General features: G+C 39.4%; 1 protein-coding gene across 2 annotated transcripts in view; it reads right to left on the bottom strand.

Annotated features, from left to right (window-relative positions):
* FRY (FRY microtubule binding protein) overlaps positions 1 to 19610 on the bottom strand; it is a 572796-nt gene that overhangs the window by 79857 nt on the left and 473329 nt on the right. For both annotated transcript variants that reach the window (XM_023751126.1, XM_006085476.3), the window contains 2 exons: positions 16114 to 16188; positions 13912 to 14082 (listed from right to left, as the gene is read on the bottom strand). In XM_023751126.1, the coding sequence (XP_023606894.1) occupies positions 13912 to 14082; positions 16114 to 16188 (246 nt within the window). The remainder of the gene's footprint in view (positions 1 to 13911; positions 14083 to 16113; positions 16189 to 19610) is intronic.

Genomic DNA, 19610 nt, shown 5'->3' with positions numbered 1-19610 from the left:
AGATTGCAAAGGGCCAGGCCATTCATATGCAAAAGCCTTTGTGCACAGCTTGGGTGGGGCGGGGTCTCAGGGAATCAACAGGGTGGAGGAAACAGCTATGGTTGATCCTCAGCCCTGCCCTAAGAGGCCCCGGGTCTCAGTGTCCCATGGTAATCACTGCAAGCACCTCTGAGAGAAAGCCGCCCTCGAGTTCCGCCTGATGCCAGACAGTCATTTCTCCCCGTATGAGTCTGTGTCCCCAGAGACTCGCCTGGAACTGGAGTTCAGAGCAGTCGGGAGCTTGTGTCTCCCTCCTGATTGAAAAGACAGCCGTGTCCTCAGTTGCCAGCCCTTTCCGTGTGTGCCTCCGTACCTCTGCACTTTACTTCCGCACCTCCTCTGAGTCTCAGTGTGCCTTTCTCTTTCTTTCTAGTTGTAGAATTTCCACTCTACAGCCAGCCAGCCAGCCAGCCTTCCTATGGTTCTGGATGATGTCCGTTTTGTCTTTTAGTTGTAGTTTTGAAGTGGTTGTGCGAGGCAGCAATTTCAAGTGTTCACCTATGCCGCCATCTTGGTTTCTCCTCTGCTTTAAGCATTTTTATTGTAGCTGATTTCCAATTTCATGCCACTGTGGTCTGAGAAGATGCTTGATTTGATTTCAATCTTCTTGAATTTGTAGAGTGTTAACTTGTGCACTAACATATGGTTTATCTTTGAAAATGTACCATGTGTACTTGAGGAGAATGTATTTCCTGTAGCTTTGGGGTGGAAATTTCTGAAGATATCAATTAGTTCCATTTGTTCTAGTGGCATTTAGAATTGCTGTTTCCTTTTGTCTAGAAGATTTATTCAGTGATGTCAGTGGGGTCTTAAAGTCCCCTACTCTGATTGTATTGCTGTCAATCTCTCTTGATATCACCCAGCAGTTTTTGAAATATATTTATATGCTCCTGTATTGGGTGCATATATGTTTCTCAGAGTTATAGTCTCTTGCTGTATCGATCCCTTTAGTATTATGAAGTGACCTTCTTTATCTCTTGTTATGGCCTTCACTTTGAAGTCTATTTTGTCTACCCCAGCTTTTTTTCATTTTCATTTGCCTGAAAAAACTTTTTTCCATTCCTTCACTTTCAGTCCTTTGTTCTAAGGTGGGTCTCTTGTAGACAGCATATATATGGGTCATGTTTTCTTATCCATTAAGCTACCCTATGTCTTTTGATTGGAACATTTAATCCATTTACATTTAATGTTATTATTTGTAGGTACTTGTTTTTGCCATTTTTATTCTTTATGCCTTTGTTCCTTCTTTCCTTTCTATTCCTTTTTTTTTTTTTTTTTTTAACAACAGTCCCTTTAGCATTTCATTTCTTGCTGTGCTGGTTTGGTGGTAATAAGCTCCCTTAAACTTTTTTTTTTTTTTTTTTTTTGCCTGTGAAGCTCCTGATTTCACCTTCAACTTTGAATTGATAGCCTTGCTGGATAGAGTATTCTTAGATTCAGGTCCTTGCTTTGCATACTTCATTCTATTCCCTACTGGTCTGATATGTTTCAGTTGAGAAATCAGTTGATAGTCTAGTGGGAGATCCCTTGTAAGTAACTTTCTGTCTATCTCTGGCCACCTTTAAGATCCTTACTTTGTCGTTGGCATTTGCCAATTTAATTATGATGTGTCTCAGTGTGGGTCTTTTTGGGTTCATCTTGTTTGGGACTCTGTGTGCTTCTTAGACTTGTGGATTTTTTTCTTCCCCAAATCAGGGAAGTTTTCTGTCATTATTTCTTCAAACAAGTTTTCTATTCCTTGCTCAGCTTCCTCTCCTTCTGGCACCCCTATATGTAGATGTTGTTTCATTTCATGTTGTCCCAAAGCTTCCTTAGACTCTCCTGCTTTTTAATTTTTTTTCTGTTCTGATTAGCTGTTTTTTTCTACCTTGTCTTTTAACTCACTGATATGGCCCTCAGCTTCTTCTAGTCTACTGTTGAAAACTTCCAGGATGTTCTCTATTGCAGCTATGTCATTCTTCATTTTCTCTTGATTTTTATACTTGTTGGTGCACAGAGAGGAAGGGAGAGAGAGAGAGAGTTAGAAACATCGATGAGAGAGAAACATCGATCAGCTGCCTCCTGCACATCTCCTACTGGGAATGTGCCCGCAACCCAGGTACATGCCCTTGACCGGAATCGAACCTGGGACCTTTCAGTCCGCAGGCCGACGCTCTATCCACTGAGCCAAACCGGTTTTGGCACCACCCAGCTTTTTTAAATTGGTGTTATGTAGTAAATGTTTTGTGGGACCCAGTGGTACAGTCTTTCAGGTCTCATGGGCTGGATGTTTAAGGGATGCTCCCTCCTTAAGATATTTGAGTTCTCCTGATGTAGTTGGGTCTTGAATGTTATTGTCCTATTCATGGACAGAGTCTCCTCTCAGGGTGTCTGATTATGTGGTTTGCTCCGTACCATGTCATGCCAACTGTTTTGAGGTGCTGACTGAACAGCACAAAATACAACACAAGACATGACACAGAATGAATAGGAGGCAGCCAATCAATGATTCTCATTCATCATCATCTTCATCATCTCTCTCTCTCCTTTCCTCTCTGAAATCAATAAAAATATATTTTAAAAAAGAATGTATATTCCGCATCTTTGAGGTGATATGTTCTCTAAATATTAATAAAGTCCACCTAATCCAGTGTGTCATTTAAGGTTGCTGTTTACTTGTTGATTTTTTTTTTTTTTTTGGTCTGGAAGATCTATCTAGTGATGTCAATGGGATGTTAATGTCCCACACTATGACTATATTGCTGTTGATCTCTCCCTTAAAGTCCTCCAGGAATTTTAAAGTATATTTCAGTGCTCCTATATTGGGTGCATATATGTTTACCAGTGTTATAGCCTCTTGTTGGATCAATCCCAATAGTTTATATAGAGACAATCTTTCTCTCTTGTTATGGCCTTTGTTTTGAAGTCTATTTTGTCAGATATAAGTATTGCTACCTCAGCATTTTTTTTTGTTTCTATTTGTATGGAAATATTTTTCCATGCTTTCACTTTCATCCTGTGTGAGTTTTTTTTGTTCTGAGGTTGGTCTCTTGTAGACAGTATATAGGGGCCTTGTTTTCTTTTTTTGGGGGGGGGGCTTGTTTTCTTATCTATTCAGCAACCCTGTGTCTTTTGATTGGAGCATTTAATCCATTTACATTTAAGATTCATTTTTGATAGGTACTTATTTATTGCCATTTTTATTCTGTATGCATATGTTCCTCTCTATTTCTTCTTCTTAACAACAGTCCTTTTAGCATTTCTTGCAATGAAACTTCTTTAGTCTTTTTTATTTGGTCTTGGAAGCTTTTTATTTCACCTTCAATTTTGAATGATAGCCTTGCTGGATATAGTAGTCTTGCTTTCAGATCCTTTTTTTTTCATTATTTTGAATACTTCATGTCATTCCCTTCTGGAAAGCCTTATGGGAGCTCCCATGAGATAACTGTCTCTCTCTTGTTGCCCTTAAGATTCTCTCTTTGTTATTAATATTTGCCATTTTAATTAAGATATATATTGGTGTGACTCTCTTTTTGATTGGGACTCTCTGTGCTTCCTGAACTTGTGTGACTTTTTCCTTCACCAGGTTAGGGAAGTTTTCTGTCATTATTTCTTCGAACAGGTTCTCTATCCCTTCCTTGCATTGTTCCCCTTCTGGTTCCCCTATGATGTGGATACTATTCCATTTCACATTGTCCCAAAGTTCCTTTAACCTGTCCTCCTGCTTTCTACGTATTTTTTCTTTTTGATGCTCTAATTGAGTGATTTTTTTCTACCTTATATTATAATTTGCTGATTTGATCCTCTGCTTCTTCTAATCTACTATGATTTCCTTCCAGGGTATTTCTTATTTCAGCTATGTCATACTTCATTTCCTACTGGTTGTTTTTCATTGTTTCTATATCCTTTTTCATGCTGTTGAGCATTCTAAAAACCATTACTTTATACTCTGTTTCTGATAAACTCCCTGCCTCCATTTCATTTAGCTCTTTTTCCAGTGATTCCTCCTGTTTTTTTCATTTGGGGACTGTTTCTTTGTTTCCCCATTTTCACTGTTTCTTTTTGCTTGTTTCTGTGTATTGAGTAAGTTGCTGTGCCTCCCAGTTTTGGTGGTGTGGCCTTCTTGTGGGACCCAGTGGTATAGTCTCCTTGATTCTCTGAACTGGGTGCTCTATGAACCCTACCTTATGTGGGTTAAGTGAGCCTTCCTGTTGAATTTGGGTCTTGATCATTATTGTCCTTTTCATGGGTGGGCTCAGCCCTAAGGCTTGCTGACAGTGATTCCCACCCTGACCACATCATGCCAACTGTTATATGGGTGCTCCACTACTTCCCTCCAACCTCTGTTCTTGCCCATAATCAACTAACAGTACCACTAACAGATGCCATTTATATGTCTAGTGTATGATATTTTTAATTGCTGAATTTTTTTTGTTAATATTTTTTTTGAGGATTTTCATGTATGCTCATCAGAGCTGTATCCCTATAATTTTAAAAATGTTTTTGTCTGGTTTTGGAACCAGGATAATGGTGGCCTTGTAAAAGAAACTTGGGAGCCTTCCCTCCTCTTGAATTTTTTGGAATAGTTTGAGAAGGATAGGTGTTAATCCTTCATTGAACGTTTGGTAAAATGCACCTGTGAAGCCTTCAGATCTGGAACTTTTGTTTGTTGGGAGTTTTTTGATAACCGATTCAATTTCTTTGATAATAATCAGTCAGTTCAGATTTTCTGTTTCTTCTTGATTCAGTATATGTTTCTAGGAATTTATCCAATTTTTTCCAAATTGTCCAATTTGTTAGGCATGTAATTGTTCTTAGTATTTTCTTATAATCCTTTGTATTTCTATGATATCAGTTGTCACTTCTCCTCTTTCATTTTTGATTTTATTTATTTCTTTTTTAAAATTAAATCTTTACTGTTGAAACTATTACATATGTCCTTTTTTTTCTCTCCCACTGACCTCTTCTAGCCTGCCCCAGCTGCCTGCCCCAGGCCTTTACCACCCTATTGTCTGTGTCCATGGGTTATGCATATATGGATACAAGTTCTTTGGTTGATCTTTTTCCACCCACCCTCCCTCCCCTGCCTTCCCTCTGAGATTCGACATCCTGATCCATGCTTTTATGTTTCTGGATCTACTTTGTTCATCAATTTATTTTGTTCATTAGATTTACATATGAGTGAGATCATGTGATAATTGTCTTTCTCTGACTGGCTTATTTTTCTTAGCATAATACTCTCCAAGTCCCTCTATGCTGTCTCAAAGGATAAGAGATCCTTATTTTTTTCTTTTTTTAAAATATATTTTATTTATTTCAGAGAGGAAGGGAGAGGGAAAGAGAGATAGAAACATCAATGATGAGAAAGAACCATTGATTGGCTGCCTCCCGCACGCCCCCTACTGGGGGTCGAGCCCACAAGCCAGGCATATGCCTTTGGCTGGAATCGAACCTGGGACCTTTCCGATGCTCTATCCACTGACCCAAACCAGCTAGGGCAAGATCCTTATTTTTTACTCTCTCTCTTTTTTTCTTGATTCTGGTTAAATGCTTTTTAATCTTGTTTAGCTTTTCAAAGAACCACTTCTTAGTTTCAGTGACTTTTCTATTGTTTTCTTAGATTCTATTTTGTTTCCACTCTGATTTTTATTATTTTCTTCCTTCTCCTCACTTTTTTTTGTTTTGTTCTTTTTCTAGTTCATTTAATGTATGGTTAGATAGTTTGCCATTTTTCTTGTTTCTTGTGGTAGACGTATATTGCTATAAAATTCCCTCTTAGGACTGCTTTAGCTTTGTCCCATAGATTTTGAGTTATTGTGTTTTCATTTTTCTTTGTCTCAAAGTAGCTTTTGATATCTTTGTTATTCTCATTGTTAACCCATTCATTGTTTAGTAAAATGTTATTTAGTTAGCCTCCATGTGTTTGTGTTTTTCAGTTTTATTCTTGGGATTGATTTCTAGTTTCATGCTATTGTGTTTGGAGAAGATGCCTGATAAGATTTCAATCTCCTTAATTTCATTAATACTTGCTTTTGTGGCCTAACATGTGTTTTATCCTGGAAAATGTTCTATGTGCACCTGAAAAGAATGTATATTCTGCTGCTTTGGGGTGAAATACATCTGGTTGAATGTGTCATTTAAGGTCACTGTTTTCTAGTTGATTTTCTGTGTAGAAGGTATATCCATTGATGTCAATGGGATTTAAAGTCCCTTATTATGACTGTACTAGAGGCCTGGTGCATGGATTCGTGCACTGGTGGGGTCCCTCAGTGTGGCCTACAGGGATTGGACTGAAACCGGCATCTAACATCCCCTGAGGGATGTAGTAGTGCGCAAAGCAGCAGGCGGCCAGGGAGGAGCCACTCCCGCTCATCCTGGCCCTGCTCATCCCGGTCAGCTGAGTGTCTGCCCCATCTTCCACTGCCGTGCCTTGCATCTCCTAGTCTGCCACACCCAGCTATGAAGAAATGGATCCCTAGGGTGGAGCTCCCACGGCCTCGGTAGGGGTGTAGACTGAGGCTCAGAGAAGTGGGGTGAGTGCCCGAGGGGCACCCAGGGCAGACTGGGGAGTTGCAGTAGCTGCGCTGCGAGGCCCACTTTGCACGCCATCCTATAAGTCCTGGGGTGGCTCCGGTCTGATAGGAGGAAGCAGGTGCTAGGGACTGAGTTCCTGGTCTCTTTTTTCCCTCCCTCTGTCCTTTGGTTCCGGCTGCTCAGGGAGGACATGGTCAGAGAGGTGGTTTGGGGGAGCCGTGCCTCCAGAGCAGTGCCGGAGGAGTGGCAGAATTTGGGCTGATGGCCCAGCCTCCCAATGCGAACTGCAGCTCAGCCCCACCTGCTTGTGATCTTCCATAGACTCAATCACCTGTTTCTCTTTTCGTCTGTCCAAGTTGAATGCCCTCTGGTGGTCAGTGCGTGTCATAGCGACTGGTTGACAGGTTGCTTAGGCTTTTATATACATAGATTACTGTTGATCTCTCCCTTTATGTCCACCAATATTTACATTGTTTATTTAGGTGCTCCTATGTTGGGTGCACAAATGTTTACAAGGGTTATATTGTCTTGCTGGGTTGGTCCCTTTATCATTATGTAATGTCTTTCTTTGTTTCTTATATCCTTTGTTTTAAAGTCTATTTTGTCTGCTATAAGTATTGATACCCCAGCTACTTTTTGTTTCCATTTGCATGAAATATTTTTTTCCATCCCTTAACTTTTGGTCTATGTGTGTCTTTTGATCTGAAGTTGGCCTTTTGTAGACAGCTTACTTATTGGTCTTGTTTTTTTTTTTTTTAATCCATACAGCTACCCTATATATTTTTAAATTGAATTTATTGGGGTGACATTGGTTTGCAATGCCATACAGGTTTCAAGTGTACAACTCAATAAACATCATCTGCACACTGAATAATGTGCCCATCACCTCAAGCAAAGTCTATTTCTGTCCACATTCCCCATATCCCCTTTGCCTACCTTCATTTAGCCCCCTATGTCTTTCAATTGCTGCATTTAAACTATTTACATTTAAAGTAATTATTAGTAGGTACATAGTGATTGCCATTTCATTTTTTATATTTATGTTTCTCTTTTTTTGCCTTCTTAAAGAAGTCCTTCTAACATTTCTTATTATATTGGTTTGGTGGTGATGACCTCCTTTAGCCTTTTCTTGCCTTGGAAGCTCTTTATCTCTCCTTCAATTTTAAATCATGGAATTGCTGGGTAAAGTAGTCTTGGTTGTAGGTCTTTGCTTTTCATCACTTTTAATATTTTGTGCCAGCCCCTTCTGGCCTGAAAAGGGAACTTTCTGTTGAGAAATCAGCTGACAATCTTTGTGGAGTTTCCTTGTAGGTAACTGTCTTTTTCTTGCTGCTTTGAAAATTCTCTCTTTGTCTTTAACCTCTGCCATTTTAATTATGATGTGTCTTGGTGTGGGACTCTGAGTTTGTCTTGTTTGGGACTCTTCATTTCCTGGACATGTATGGAAGTGAAGTAAAGTTTTTTCTTTGCTAGGTTAGAGAAGTTTTCAGTTATTATTTCTTCAAATAGGTTCTGAATCTGTTGTTACTCTCTTCTCCTTCTGACAACCCTATGATAAGAATATTGTTATGCTTGATGTTGTCCCAGAGGTCCCTTTAGCTATCCTCATTTTTAAATTGTTTTTTTTTTTTCTGTTCTGACTTGGTGTTTTCTGCTACCTTGTCTTCCAAATCACTGACTCAATTCTCTAATCTGTTGTTGATTTCTTCTAGTGTATTCTTCATTTTACTTACTGTATTCTTTATTTCTGAGTATTTTTATAAGGTTTTAATGTCTCTTTTTATGCTTACTATCTCTTTGTTGAAATTCACACTGAGTTCATTCTTCCATATGTTCCTTGAGCATCCTAGCTACCAATGTTTTGAATTTTGTATCTGGTAGATTGCTTTTCTCCATTTTATTTATTTTTTTTCTAGAGATTTCTATTCCGTTCCACTTTTTTCATTTGGGATATGTTTCTTGTCTTTCCATTTGTCTACCCTAAGTGTTTATTTCTTTGTACTAGGTAGATCTTCTATGTCTCCCAGTCTTGGGAGGTGGCCTTACATAGTAGGTGTCCCGTGGGGCCCAGTGGGGCACTCTATCTGATCACCAGAACTGCGTTTCCCAGGAGTGTGCCTTGTATGGGTTGTGTGTGCCCTGCTGTTGCAGTTGAGTCTTGATTGCTGTTGGCACATCAGTGGGTAGGTTTGACCCTCGGCCTGGCTGGCTTGAGGATTATCAATGACCACAGCATAAAAGCTATTGTGCTGTGGCTGTCCCCACAGAGAAGGAGTTGCCAAGGTCTGTGCCTGCTGAGACCTCCCTCTGGGTGTGTCACTTGGGACACGTGGTCTGAGGCTGGTCATTGGGTGTGTTGGTTTGGGGGCCCCTTGGGAAGGACTCCAGTGCAGGGCCATGTCAGATGCTGCCTGTTACGAGACTGGGCTACCTGTTAGGTACTATCTAGCAATCCTCAGTTGATAGCTGCCTATTCTGGGCTTGGATTTGCATGGGAGGGGCTACATTGCAAACCAAGGCCCGTTGCTACAAAAGACCTCAAGCACACCAAGACCTGCTGCCACCAGCAAAAGACCTATGACACACCAAGACCTGCTGTCACTTGTCAGCTACCTGTAATGCTCAGCCACTGAAAGAGCCCTGGGTGGCATGTGAGTTGGGTGAGGCACCACCTGGGTTAAGGGCAAAGCAAGTTTTAAAGAAAGCTATGAGTTATATCTCACACTTTGTTTACAAACCATATGATGTTAAGTATGTTTATTTGACCAACATAAAATGTTTTTGTAGAAATTAATTTTGGTTTTATTCTCTCTCTCTCTCTCTCTCTCTCTCTCTCTCTTTCTCTCTCTCTCTTTTACTTTTTATTGATTTATTGGGGGTGACACACTGATTAATAAAATTATATAGGTTTCAGGTATACAATTCTATAATAAATCATCTATATATTGTATTGTGTGTTCACAATATTTTTCTCTCTCTCTTAAGACAGGAATAAAAGAAGGGAAATATTACATCTCATTGGTAAGCAAGTTTTAACTGAAACGGATAGGTAATCTGAATAACATCCAGTATAGAATCCTTCTATTTATGAGTCATTTGAAGCACTGTATGATGGCTCACTATTAACTTTTTAGGGTAAGAATTCAGTTAATAAAATAATATAATATGAGAGATGCAAATTACTGTTAAAATTAGTGAGCATTAAATTGGTTAATTTTCCTCTGGTTTAAGGGCTATTTCTTCTGGATCCTAATAACACAAAGCTTGATAGAATATTTCACAGATCTCTCATAAAATAGATGCTTAGCTATTCCAAAATCTGTTTTGGTGATTCATGGTAGAAGGCAACAGGTAAGAATCCTAAACACATTCTGGATATAATATACAAATTATCATTAATCAACCCCATTTATTATTGTTTTAGGACTATTTGATGATACAAAGAAATCAGATTTAGGATATGATTTCTATATTGTGTAGTTATATCTGCTGTTTTATCTGTATCAGCACCTTTTATCTATATCTGTACTTTTTATCCATATCTGCACCTTTTATCTATATCTGCTGTGACAAATTACCACCAAATAAAGTTTTTTCCTGGTGCATATGCTAACTATTGTGCTGAAATTTAAAAATAGCTATTTTAGTGAAAAAAAAAAAACTTGGAAAGGCAAGAGTTCTGGAAAGAAAAAGAGAATGCAATGTATGAAGAAATAAAAAATATATAAAGAAAAATGAGAATGCTAGATAGAGAAAAGAAAGAAGAATGTGAAAATGACTAGGAGAAATATATAAATATAAATGTAAAATATAAATTCATAAAACTGGTTCTTTTGCACCAAATCAGTTGATGGGTTGGATGAACTATCTCAGGGAACAATTCTGGAGGTATCCCCACTGACCATGAGATAGAACCATAAGCTTTCACAGAAATATAAATGTCTAGATCCTAGAATACTACACTGGGCATAGACTGCTGTTACTGTTGATTTGGTTAAAATGTGGATTAATGAGGCATGAGAATGGAGAATTATACCTGTACTAGAGGCCTAGTGCATGAAATTCGTGCATGAGGAGGGGAGCTGTCCCTCAGCCCGGTCTGTGCCCTCTCGCAATCTGGGACCCCTTGGGGGATGTCCAACTGCTGGTTTAAGCCCGATCCCTGCAGTCGGACATCCAGCAGTCAGACATCCCTCTCACAATCCGGAACCGCTCGCCCCTAACCACTCTCCTGCCTGCCTGCTCACCCCTAACCAACTCACCTGCCTGCCTGCCTGCTTGCTCCTAACCACTCGCCTGCCTGCCTGCTCAATGTGTGTCATAGTGACCGGTCATTCCGGTCATTCCAATCATTCCACCGTAATGGTCACTTAGGCTTTTATATATATAGATTAGCGCAATTGAGAAAAAAAAGACGTCTTATATCACACACCCATCAATGTGAATATGCATACAAACAGGCATACATATGCTGGAAGGGAGGAAGAAGCAACTCTGTTGTTATCAATCTGCATTAATGCAAAACATTGGCTTGCATACCTGAAAAAAGAGCATCCTCTTACCTGAAGCTCCTGGGCAGCAGATGGGGTGAACAGAGAAACAAATTAAAAGGTCTATTTAAAATGATGATATTAAGGACACTAAAGTGCTTTTCTCTTAGTTTTAACACAATGAACAGTGCTAACAATATATACTTCAGTAGATGCAACTTAAAGAAAGGTAAAGGTATATAAACCCAAGGAGAAAACCAACATCAAACCAGAAATTCCCAAGCTCATAGTGGTAGATGATGGAATTGGGGCAATAAGTCACAAATACAATTTCTGAAACAGCTTTCCCCCTGTGTGGCCACTTTTCTGTCCTCAACACTTTTGGGGGAGGGGGGATGACTAAGTATTTGTGAGAAAATTGTGAAATGTCATGGGAAAACGTATCAGGGTCATCAACTGGAACAAAAAGATGGTGTCACCTGATCCTGCTCACCAAGAGAAAGGTGTGTGTGATCATGGTCTCTTCACTGCTGATATACAGTTAACAGCAAAGACACAGCACCTTGCAAAGATTCTGAAAAGTTCAAGGCCAAACCTTACCAATATTAGGCAATAAATTATGAGGCAATTTAATGAAAAGAAGTAGATGTAACCAAAAAAACTGTCTTTTTTGAAAATTGTGTTTTTATCTAGAAGGTAAATATGCTTAACTTTCTCAGATGAGGAAAAACTGAAATTATTCACCAATGATAGTACAAAGGAATGGACATTGAGACACTGCTAGAAGCTTTATTTAGGTTACCTCACTAAATGCTCATATCCACTCTATAGACAGGTATTATCATACCCATTGAGTATCTGAGAAAGCCAAGAGAAATTGCATGCTCATGGTCATACAGTGAGTGAGGTCAGTGGCAGAGCTGTAATTCAAAGTTGGACCTTGCCTGGCTCCAAAGCCTTGCATTTTTTACGCTACCCCTCATAAGCATGGCAGCATCCCTTATTGTAACTTAGTGAGATGTGGTTAAAACTTTTTCACATGGTTTATTTTATTTGGGTACATATATACTTTCATACTCTTGAGTGTCTATGAAATCTTAATTATATAAGATAAAGTCATCACTGTGATGTAGTTCTTGTTGGCTAGGACAACAGAGAGAACACCAGTCGTATTCATTACTTTTTGTCCCTGACAAACATTAGTGTCATAGTTATTTTCAAGTGATGGGCATCTCAGATTTTCCTTCCTTTATTTTGATAGAAATTAAATTTGTTAGTTGTTCTGAAACTGTGTCTGATTCTCCTGCTAGGTCATATTATATAACATGTTTTTATTTGATTGACTTTAGAAAATGATGTGTGTCTTGCAAGGTCAATTTTTCCCTCTTTAGTTTTATTTTCAGAGTGAAGAGGGTGCCTGAGCTTGAATTCTAGCCTAGGAGAGAAGATGGGGTTAGCTGTTCAGGCCAGGGAACTCATGTTGTGACATTCCATGTAGCTCTGGCTCAGAGATATTCAAAACCATTGTATTTCATGGAAGACTTAAAACAATCATCACCACAATTCGAGATTGATATCTTTATTACTAATTGTGATGAACAGTCAGAAAATTCTGCACTACTTCCTACTGGTTCTAGAACAACTCAAGGTGAAAAGCTGACACTTATTTTAAAGTTGCTTTGCAGTAAGTGCCTTTAGCTCTTTACATACTGGGCTGCAAAACTTGTGTTCAGGAAAAGATTGGTAAAGAAAATACTGTTCCTTCTGAGGATGTGATTCTCCCTTGCTGGCACAGATATCTAGGGTCATCAGTGGCCAAAGGGACAAAAGCAGATAGCCCCTTGGCCTCACCTTGATATAAACGAGTTGGTCAGCAGTCACCCTTTTAGGGAAGGTAAGAAGTTAATTAAGGTAAGAAGTTGGTTAAGTTAGGAGGTGCCTTTCCACTATAGGAGATGATAAACTTTGAATCTGGGCCTCTGCTTTAACTTTAAGTCTAGCAGAAAGCCCTTTCTTTGGGAAATAGACTGTGTATAGTTACATGTGAGCTCAAGCATGTTGACTAACACCAGGAGCTGACTTGGTACCAGGGGTATCCGGCATTTTCACACATACCAATCTCCCTTTAGTGAATTTCGTTTCCACCTTTTGAGGCAAAGGATTACCACTCAACTGGAACACCCCCCAAACTATCAAAATGAGAGCAAAGGGATGATGTGTTGCCTTCCAATCCCAGATTTCAAAAATATGATTCATAACTGAAAGCATCTTATGACCATACTTGTCATCCAAATACACAAATCTGCCTTTGCCTATTGAGACTTGAGTTAAGCTGCTCCAAGTGTGGGGAAAACCTGCCACCCATCTACATCAGAGCCAGAAACTCTCCTGTGCCCTCCATCCTGTTTTGAGTTCTAATGACCTAATCAGGCAGCACAAAAGCCCCAGAGGCCCCAGGCTCCTGGCTTATTTTGTCATAGGCAAGCTTCCAAGTAATGGAATTAGAGCAATTTCATGTTTATAAGCATTAAATGCTCTGCTTGTTTTAGCCAGGTACCAGCAAACAGGTTCAGAACTTGAATATTTTGTGTTTTTTAAAGCGCACTGTTGGACTTACACACAGCCTTTGTATGGTCATCAGCAGTCAAATTATGGCCATTTAAAAATAATCTGGCAGCATCTGCTGTGGGCTCAGACAGGAAGGGTGTGGTAACTTGTGCCAAAGTGAAGCTGCTGAACTTGGAATACGTTGATTTAAAATAAAGTTTACAGCTTTTCAATGAAAGACACAGTTATAAAAATTCATTACTTAGCAGGTAAAAAGAAACTTTGTTAGTCAAGTGGGTTATTTTTAGAGAAAGTACTATACCTCTCCGTCCTCTAGTTCTACATCCAGGAAATCGAAGTCTCTAAAGACTCTGAACTGTTGCTCACTGTTTGTGTCATCCATGTTCTCCGGTTCTCGGGCACCATCCTCCGAAGAGACCAAGCTCGTCTGATGCTCCAGCAGGTCCAAGTCCCCACATGATGAAAAGATTACCTACAAATCCAAAAAGTCCCGTCCTGAGAAACCATCTCCCTCTGGTTGTTTGTGCTACAAAAAAAACCATCACTGGCTCTTCATCACACTGTTTCCAGTACACACCTAATTCCTCAGGCATATTTTTTTAGGATGTTATTATTTGTGCCTTCAGATTAAAATTAGTGCAAAGACACAAGTTCATGCACCAGGAAATGGCTGCTTACTGGATGAAGACTCGACCCTACCTGGATGTGTGTGTATGTGTGTGTGTATGTGTGTGTGTGTAGAGGCGTGTGTGCGTGTTTGTGAGACAACTGTATGTGTGTTCACAAATCAGCAGCCAAGACAAGTTCCACTGTTTCTGAACTGACTGAGGTTGGTACTTGTACATACTCACACACAGATGACACACAGTGTCACACAATATTTTCAGGATTCCCAATACCAAGATAAGCTATTATAGAATGAACTATGAGAGCAAAGGAATTAACCCTTTCAGAGATAAACCAGGAACTGGAAAGGAATAAGAAACATAAGCCGAAAGGTATAATACTTGCTCATTTGAACTACAGAAGTGTAGCCGAGCAACCATGCTCATAATTTACACTTAAATCCCTACCCTATTGATTTAACAAAACAAGACTTTTTCTATTAAAAACTTTAATACAGTAATACTTTAAAATTAAAATTTTTGTTTAGGGTCTTTTTGCTGGGTCATCTTAACAGAACTTTGTAGAAATAATAAGCTACAAATGAAGCTAAATGTTTTGCTATTCAGCCTTTCCTGAACACAGACTGATATTAAATAAAGTGAACAGGATTCTTATTTAACCATTACAACATCCAGTCATCCTTGAAAAGTAGGCAATCATTTAGAAGAATTTAAGTACACAAATGTCTATCAAAAGTAAAAGAATGAGAGGATTTACAGGTACTTTTTTTCTCCAGTATTTCAGGACAGTCATTATTTCTCATGTGTGTATGTGATACAGTTTGTGCAGGTATTACATATGGGCATGTAAGACAGACAACACAGAGGGCCAGTCAACTAGTGAGAGACAAGATGAGAATTCTGGCTTCCTCAGTTGTGCTGCTGCTCTTACTTGTAACATCCTCCAGGTAAACATTTCCAGCCTGAAAGGCCTCAGCACAGAAACAGGAGGTTCGGATCTGAAGGAGGAAGTGCCACCTGCCAAGGCAGTAAGAAATGGCCCTGGCTGGCAGCGCTGCATGGCGAAGGCCAAGTGCTCCTGTTTCTCTCCCTTGTGAGCCTGGAGGCTCCGCCTGCTCTAGCCACTGTCATCTTGTTCCCTCTGCCCTAAACAATGTCACAGGGGTAGCAACAAACGCACTGATCACTAACACCAAATGGTGACTTCAATGGAGGCCAAGCCGAGCTAATAACTGGCTAGGGCACATTGCCAGACAGTCAGAAAAATACCTCGTGAAGCCAGACTCTGAGATTTTTATTGCTTTTGCTACAACACGTTCACATACACAATTTGAATTTTCTAAATTTTAGAAGGGCTTCAGAAGCTAACTTCTAATACTTGAATTATTCATATATTTCAAAACCTGATGGCATGGTTTTAAAAAACTGTAACATCAGTGGAAATTTACATGAGAAAAAACATGATGACATATCATTATTTTCACCTTTATTGTGAATAAAATAATGACATCACAGTAAGAGTTGTGTGTACAGAATAAAATTATATCCAAAAGGAATGTGTATCATATTTGGTGGTGCAGTAAGCTGGGCATTTTTATTTAAAAAATTAAGAAGTTTTAAAAATTGAAAAAAACTGAGTATTTATTTACAGACAACGTGGAGCAAATAGCCAACAAAATCTTTCATTGTTTCTGAATTAAGATGAGACTGAAAACCATGCTGTGGGGAGAAATGATGTAGGGGTTTGATCTAGATGATAGATATTATACTTGTAATTCATAGGTAAATCTTCTAAACTTGTTTTGACCAAAGGTAAAAACAGACCAAAGTAAAAAAGAAATGATACCAAAATACATGTGATATATGCTAGAACTTACTGATGGATTTTTGCTCAATCCTACTTCTTGGCCACACAGAGAAAGGACATGCACCAACTTCTCTTTTGTCCTCTTCTGGAAAAGAAACACACAGGCAGATTATAATCATGGCATCTTGTGACCAGATCTGCTCTTATATATCGAACTATCATACTGGAAATGTGACCAGTGAGAACTGAGATGTAAAATGCACACAGACTTGGCATGAAAAAAGAATGTAGAACATTGAATTAATAATTGTGAAATATTGATTACATGTTGAAATAATATTTTAGACATATTTGGTTAAGTAAAATATGTTATAAATTCATTTTACCTGTTTGTTTTAACTTTTTTAAAAAGGTGACTATTAGAACATTTAGAGTGAGGGTCACCTTCTATTTCTATGATACAGTACTGATCTAAGTTTTCCCAAGGTGGGGGATCAGGGTCTGAAAATCAACCTCAAGATTCTTCAGTAGATATTCATCCCTTTCCTTTATAATCTTTCTTATATGCTACAACTTTCAGCATTAGCAACACTTTCCTTAAACCTAAATTAAATCTATTATGTTAACAGCACAAACCTATTTTCCTTAAAGAGGAGACTAACTTTACTTTGTGCAGAATTAAAAAAACTCAATTATTTGCAAGCTGTATTAAATCTTTTCAATTTATTTTTCCTAAAGTTAAACAACTTTAATTCCTTTTTGTGTTCTCCATACACCTCATGTTTTAGCACCTTAAGCAAGCAGATTCTTCTGTAAGACATCACATTTTCCAGTAACACAGATCAACTAGGTCTCAGAATGAATGGTAGTTTGAGAATAAAATTAAAGATGGTCCAGAGCCTTAAAAATATTCATGTACTCCAGAATTGCTTTCAAAGCAATCTTCCTGATCTTTCTAGAATGATCTTTCCCTTTTTAATCTGATTTACACTTATGTGGTGACTGCTAGGAGGCCAATGTCACTCATAGACTTTCTCCTTAATGGAACTCAGTTTGCTGCATCCTTCTTTCCAAATTATAGAAGAGACACTCAATATAGTGTCTTTTCAGTGTTGAAGGATGTTGAAGCAAGGCAAGAGATTTGTAAGCTCTTTTCCTAAGTTTTAGTGGGAATTTTATAATCTCAGGAAGAAATCGGTATTGAGGAACATGGAATGGGCTGTGCATTTCTTTCTCTTTGCCAAATCCCCAATGAAGTATGGTAGGCTCCCTATTCAACAACTCAGTGGACACTCACTGATGACCAGCTGTGTTCCAGCAGGTACTGCTACGTGATCCATTTCCTCAACCTTTAGGAGTGAAAGTGAGTCCTACTGGGTGAACAGTATTTTTTCTGCCTAGTGCTCACTTGGTCTTCATTTTATCTTGGGGACAGCCGCTATCCCTGTAAGTGGGGTTCTGCCTCCCTCACATAAGCTGCAAATCCTTTTTCTTTCTTTTTCATTATAACTTAAAAAAATTATTTATTTAATTTTTAATCTTTATTGTTGAGACTATTACAAATATCCCTCCCTTTCACACCCCTCCCCCCCCTTTCCCTCCTCCACCCGGATCCTCCCATCCTGCCCCAGGCCTTCACCACCCTATTGTTTATGTCCATGGGTAATGCATATATGCATATAAATTCTTTGGTTAATCTACCCTCCCACCCCCACCCCTGACTTCCCTCTGAGGTTTGTCAGTCTGTTCAATGTTTCCATGCCTCTGGTTCTATTTTATTCATTAGATTCCTAATTCATTCATTTTGATTTTTAGGTTAAATTGTTGGTAGATATGTATTTATTGCCATTTTATTGTTCATATTTTTTTATCTTTAAAAAAAATTTTCTACTTAAAAAGACCCTTCAACATTTCATGTAATACTGGTTTGACGGTGATGAACTCCTTAAGCTTTTTCTTGTCTGTGAAGCTCTTTATCTGACCTTCAATTCTAAATGATAGCTTTTCTGAGTAGAGTAATCTTGGTTGTAGGTTCTTGCTTTTCATCACTTTGAATATTTCTTGCCACTCCTTTCTGGCCTGCAAAATTTCTGTTGAGAAATCAGCTAATAGTCATATGGGTCCTGCCTAACTAAACTGCTTTTCTCTTGCTGCTTTCAAGATTCTCTCTTTGTCTTTAACCCTTGGCATTTTAATTATGTGTCTTGGTGTGGTCCTCTTTAGGTTCATCTTGTTTGGGATTCTCTGAAATCCTGGACTTGTATGTCTATTTCTTTCACCAGTTAGGGGAAGTTTTCTGTCATTATTTCTTTAAATAGGGTTTTGATTTCTTGCTCCCTCTCTTCTACTTCCAGGACCCTCATGGTATAGATGTTAGTACACTTGAAGTTGTCCCAGAGGCTCCTTACATCATCTTCATATTTTTGGATTCTTTTTTCTTTTTGCTCTTCTGATTGGATGTTTTTTTGCTCCCTCATATTCCAAATTGCTGATTTGATTCTCAGGGCCCAGTGGCTCAGCCTCCCCATTATGTGTACCTCTGTGTGGACTGTGTGCACTGTTTTGTTGTAGTTGAGCCTCGATTGCTGTTGGTAAAATTGGGAGGGATTGACCCTCAGGCCAATTGGCTGTGAGGATCAGCTGCTACCACAGTAGAAAAGCTTCTATACAGGAGGCACCCCTATGGAGAAAGACCTGCTTCATGGGGGTTTGGTGCTTACTGAGTCTGCCCCTTGAGTTTGTGGTTCATGGGTGTGGTAGTTATAATCTGGCATGATCTGAAGCTGTTCACCAGGTACACTGGTTCTGGGACCTCACTGGAAGTGAAAAGTTAGCCACTGCCTGTGTCCTGCTTGGGACTACCCAGCACAAGCTACAGAGTGACCTGCAGATGGCTGCTACTTATGTTGGGCTTAGAGATAACCAGGAGAGGCCAAGCTGGGAAGCAAGGCAAGCTGCTGCTAGTGCTGGGTCTGGGGCCACTTATTGAGATGTATGGTGCACAGAGTCCAGCTGCTGCTTGTTTGAGAGATTTTAGGAACATCTGAAGCCTGAGCCAGGACAGGCCATTCTATAGAAAAACCATTGCAAAGAGCTTGGGTGGGGCTGCATATTGGGTGGGGTGGGATCTTAGGGAATCACAGGGTGGTGCAAATAGTAATCATCACAGTGGTGCAAACAGTGATGGAGACTCAGATATGGCACCTGCCAGTTAGCTTTGTGGGGGTGGTGGGAGGTCTTAGCACTTTGTCTGAGAGAAAGCTACCCTGAGTTCTTGCCCTGATGCCAGATAATTTAGTTCCTCCCTGTATGTCCCTGAATCCTTTCAAGTTGCTGCCCCAGTATTGGAGCTCAGAGGGAGTGAGTCTGAGTAAGTCTGTGTACCAGCCTTTTAAGAAGAACACCTGGGACTCCAGCAACCCTCCGTGTCACTCAGCCACAATCCACACTGGTTTTTATAGCCCAAAGTTATGGGACTTCTCTTTCCAGCACTGGAACCAGGTAGTCTGGTGTGGGGCTGGGACGCCTTGCTCCTCACGGGAGGCCTCCACAATCAAGGTATCCCTC

Source organism: Myotis lucifugus, unplaced genomic scaffold (assembly GCF_000147115.1).
Source record: "Myotis lucifugus unplaced genomic scaffold, Myoluc2.0 scaffold_19, whole genome shotgun sequence".
Lineage (NCBI taxonomy): Eukaryota > Metazoa > Chordata > Mammalia > Chiroptera > Vespertilionidae > Myotis > Myotis lucifugus.
This window is presented reverse-complemented; position numbering and strand designations above follow the sequence as displayed.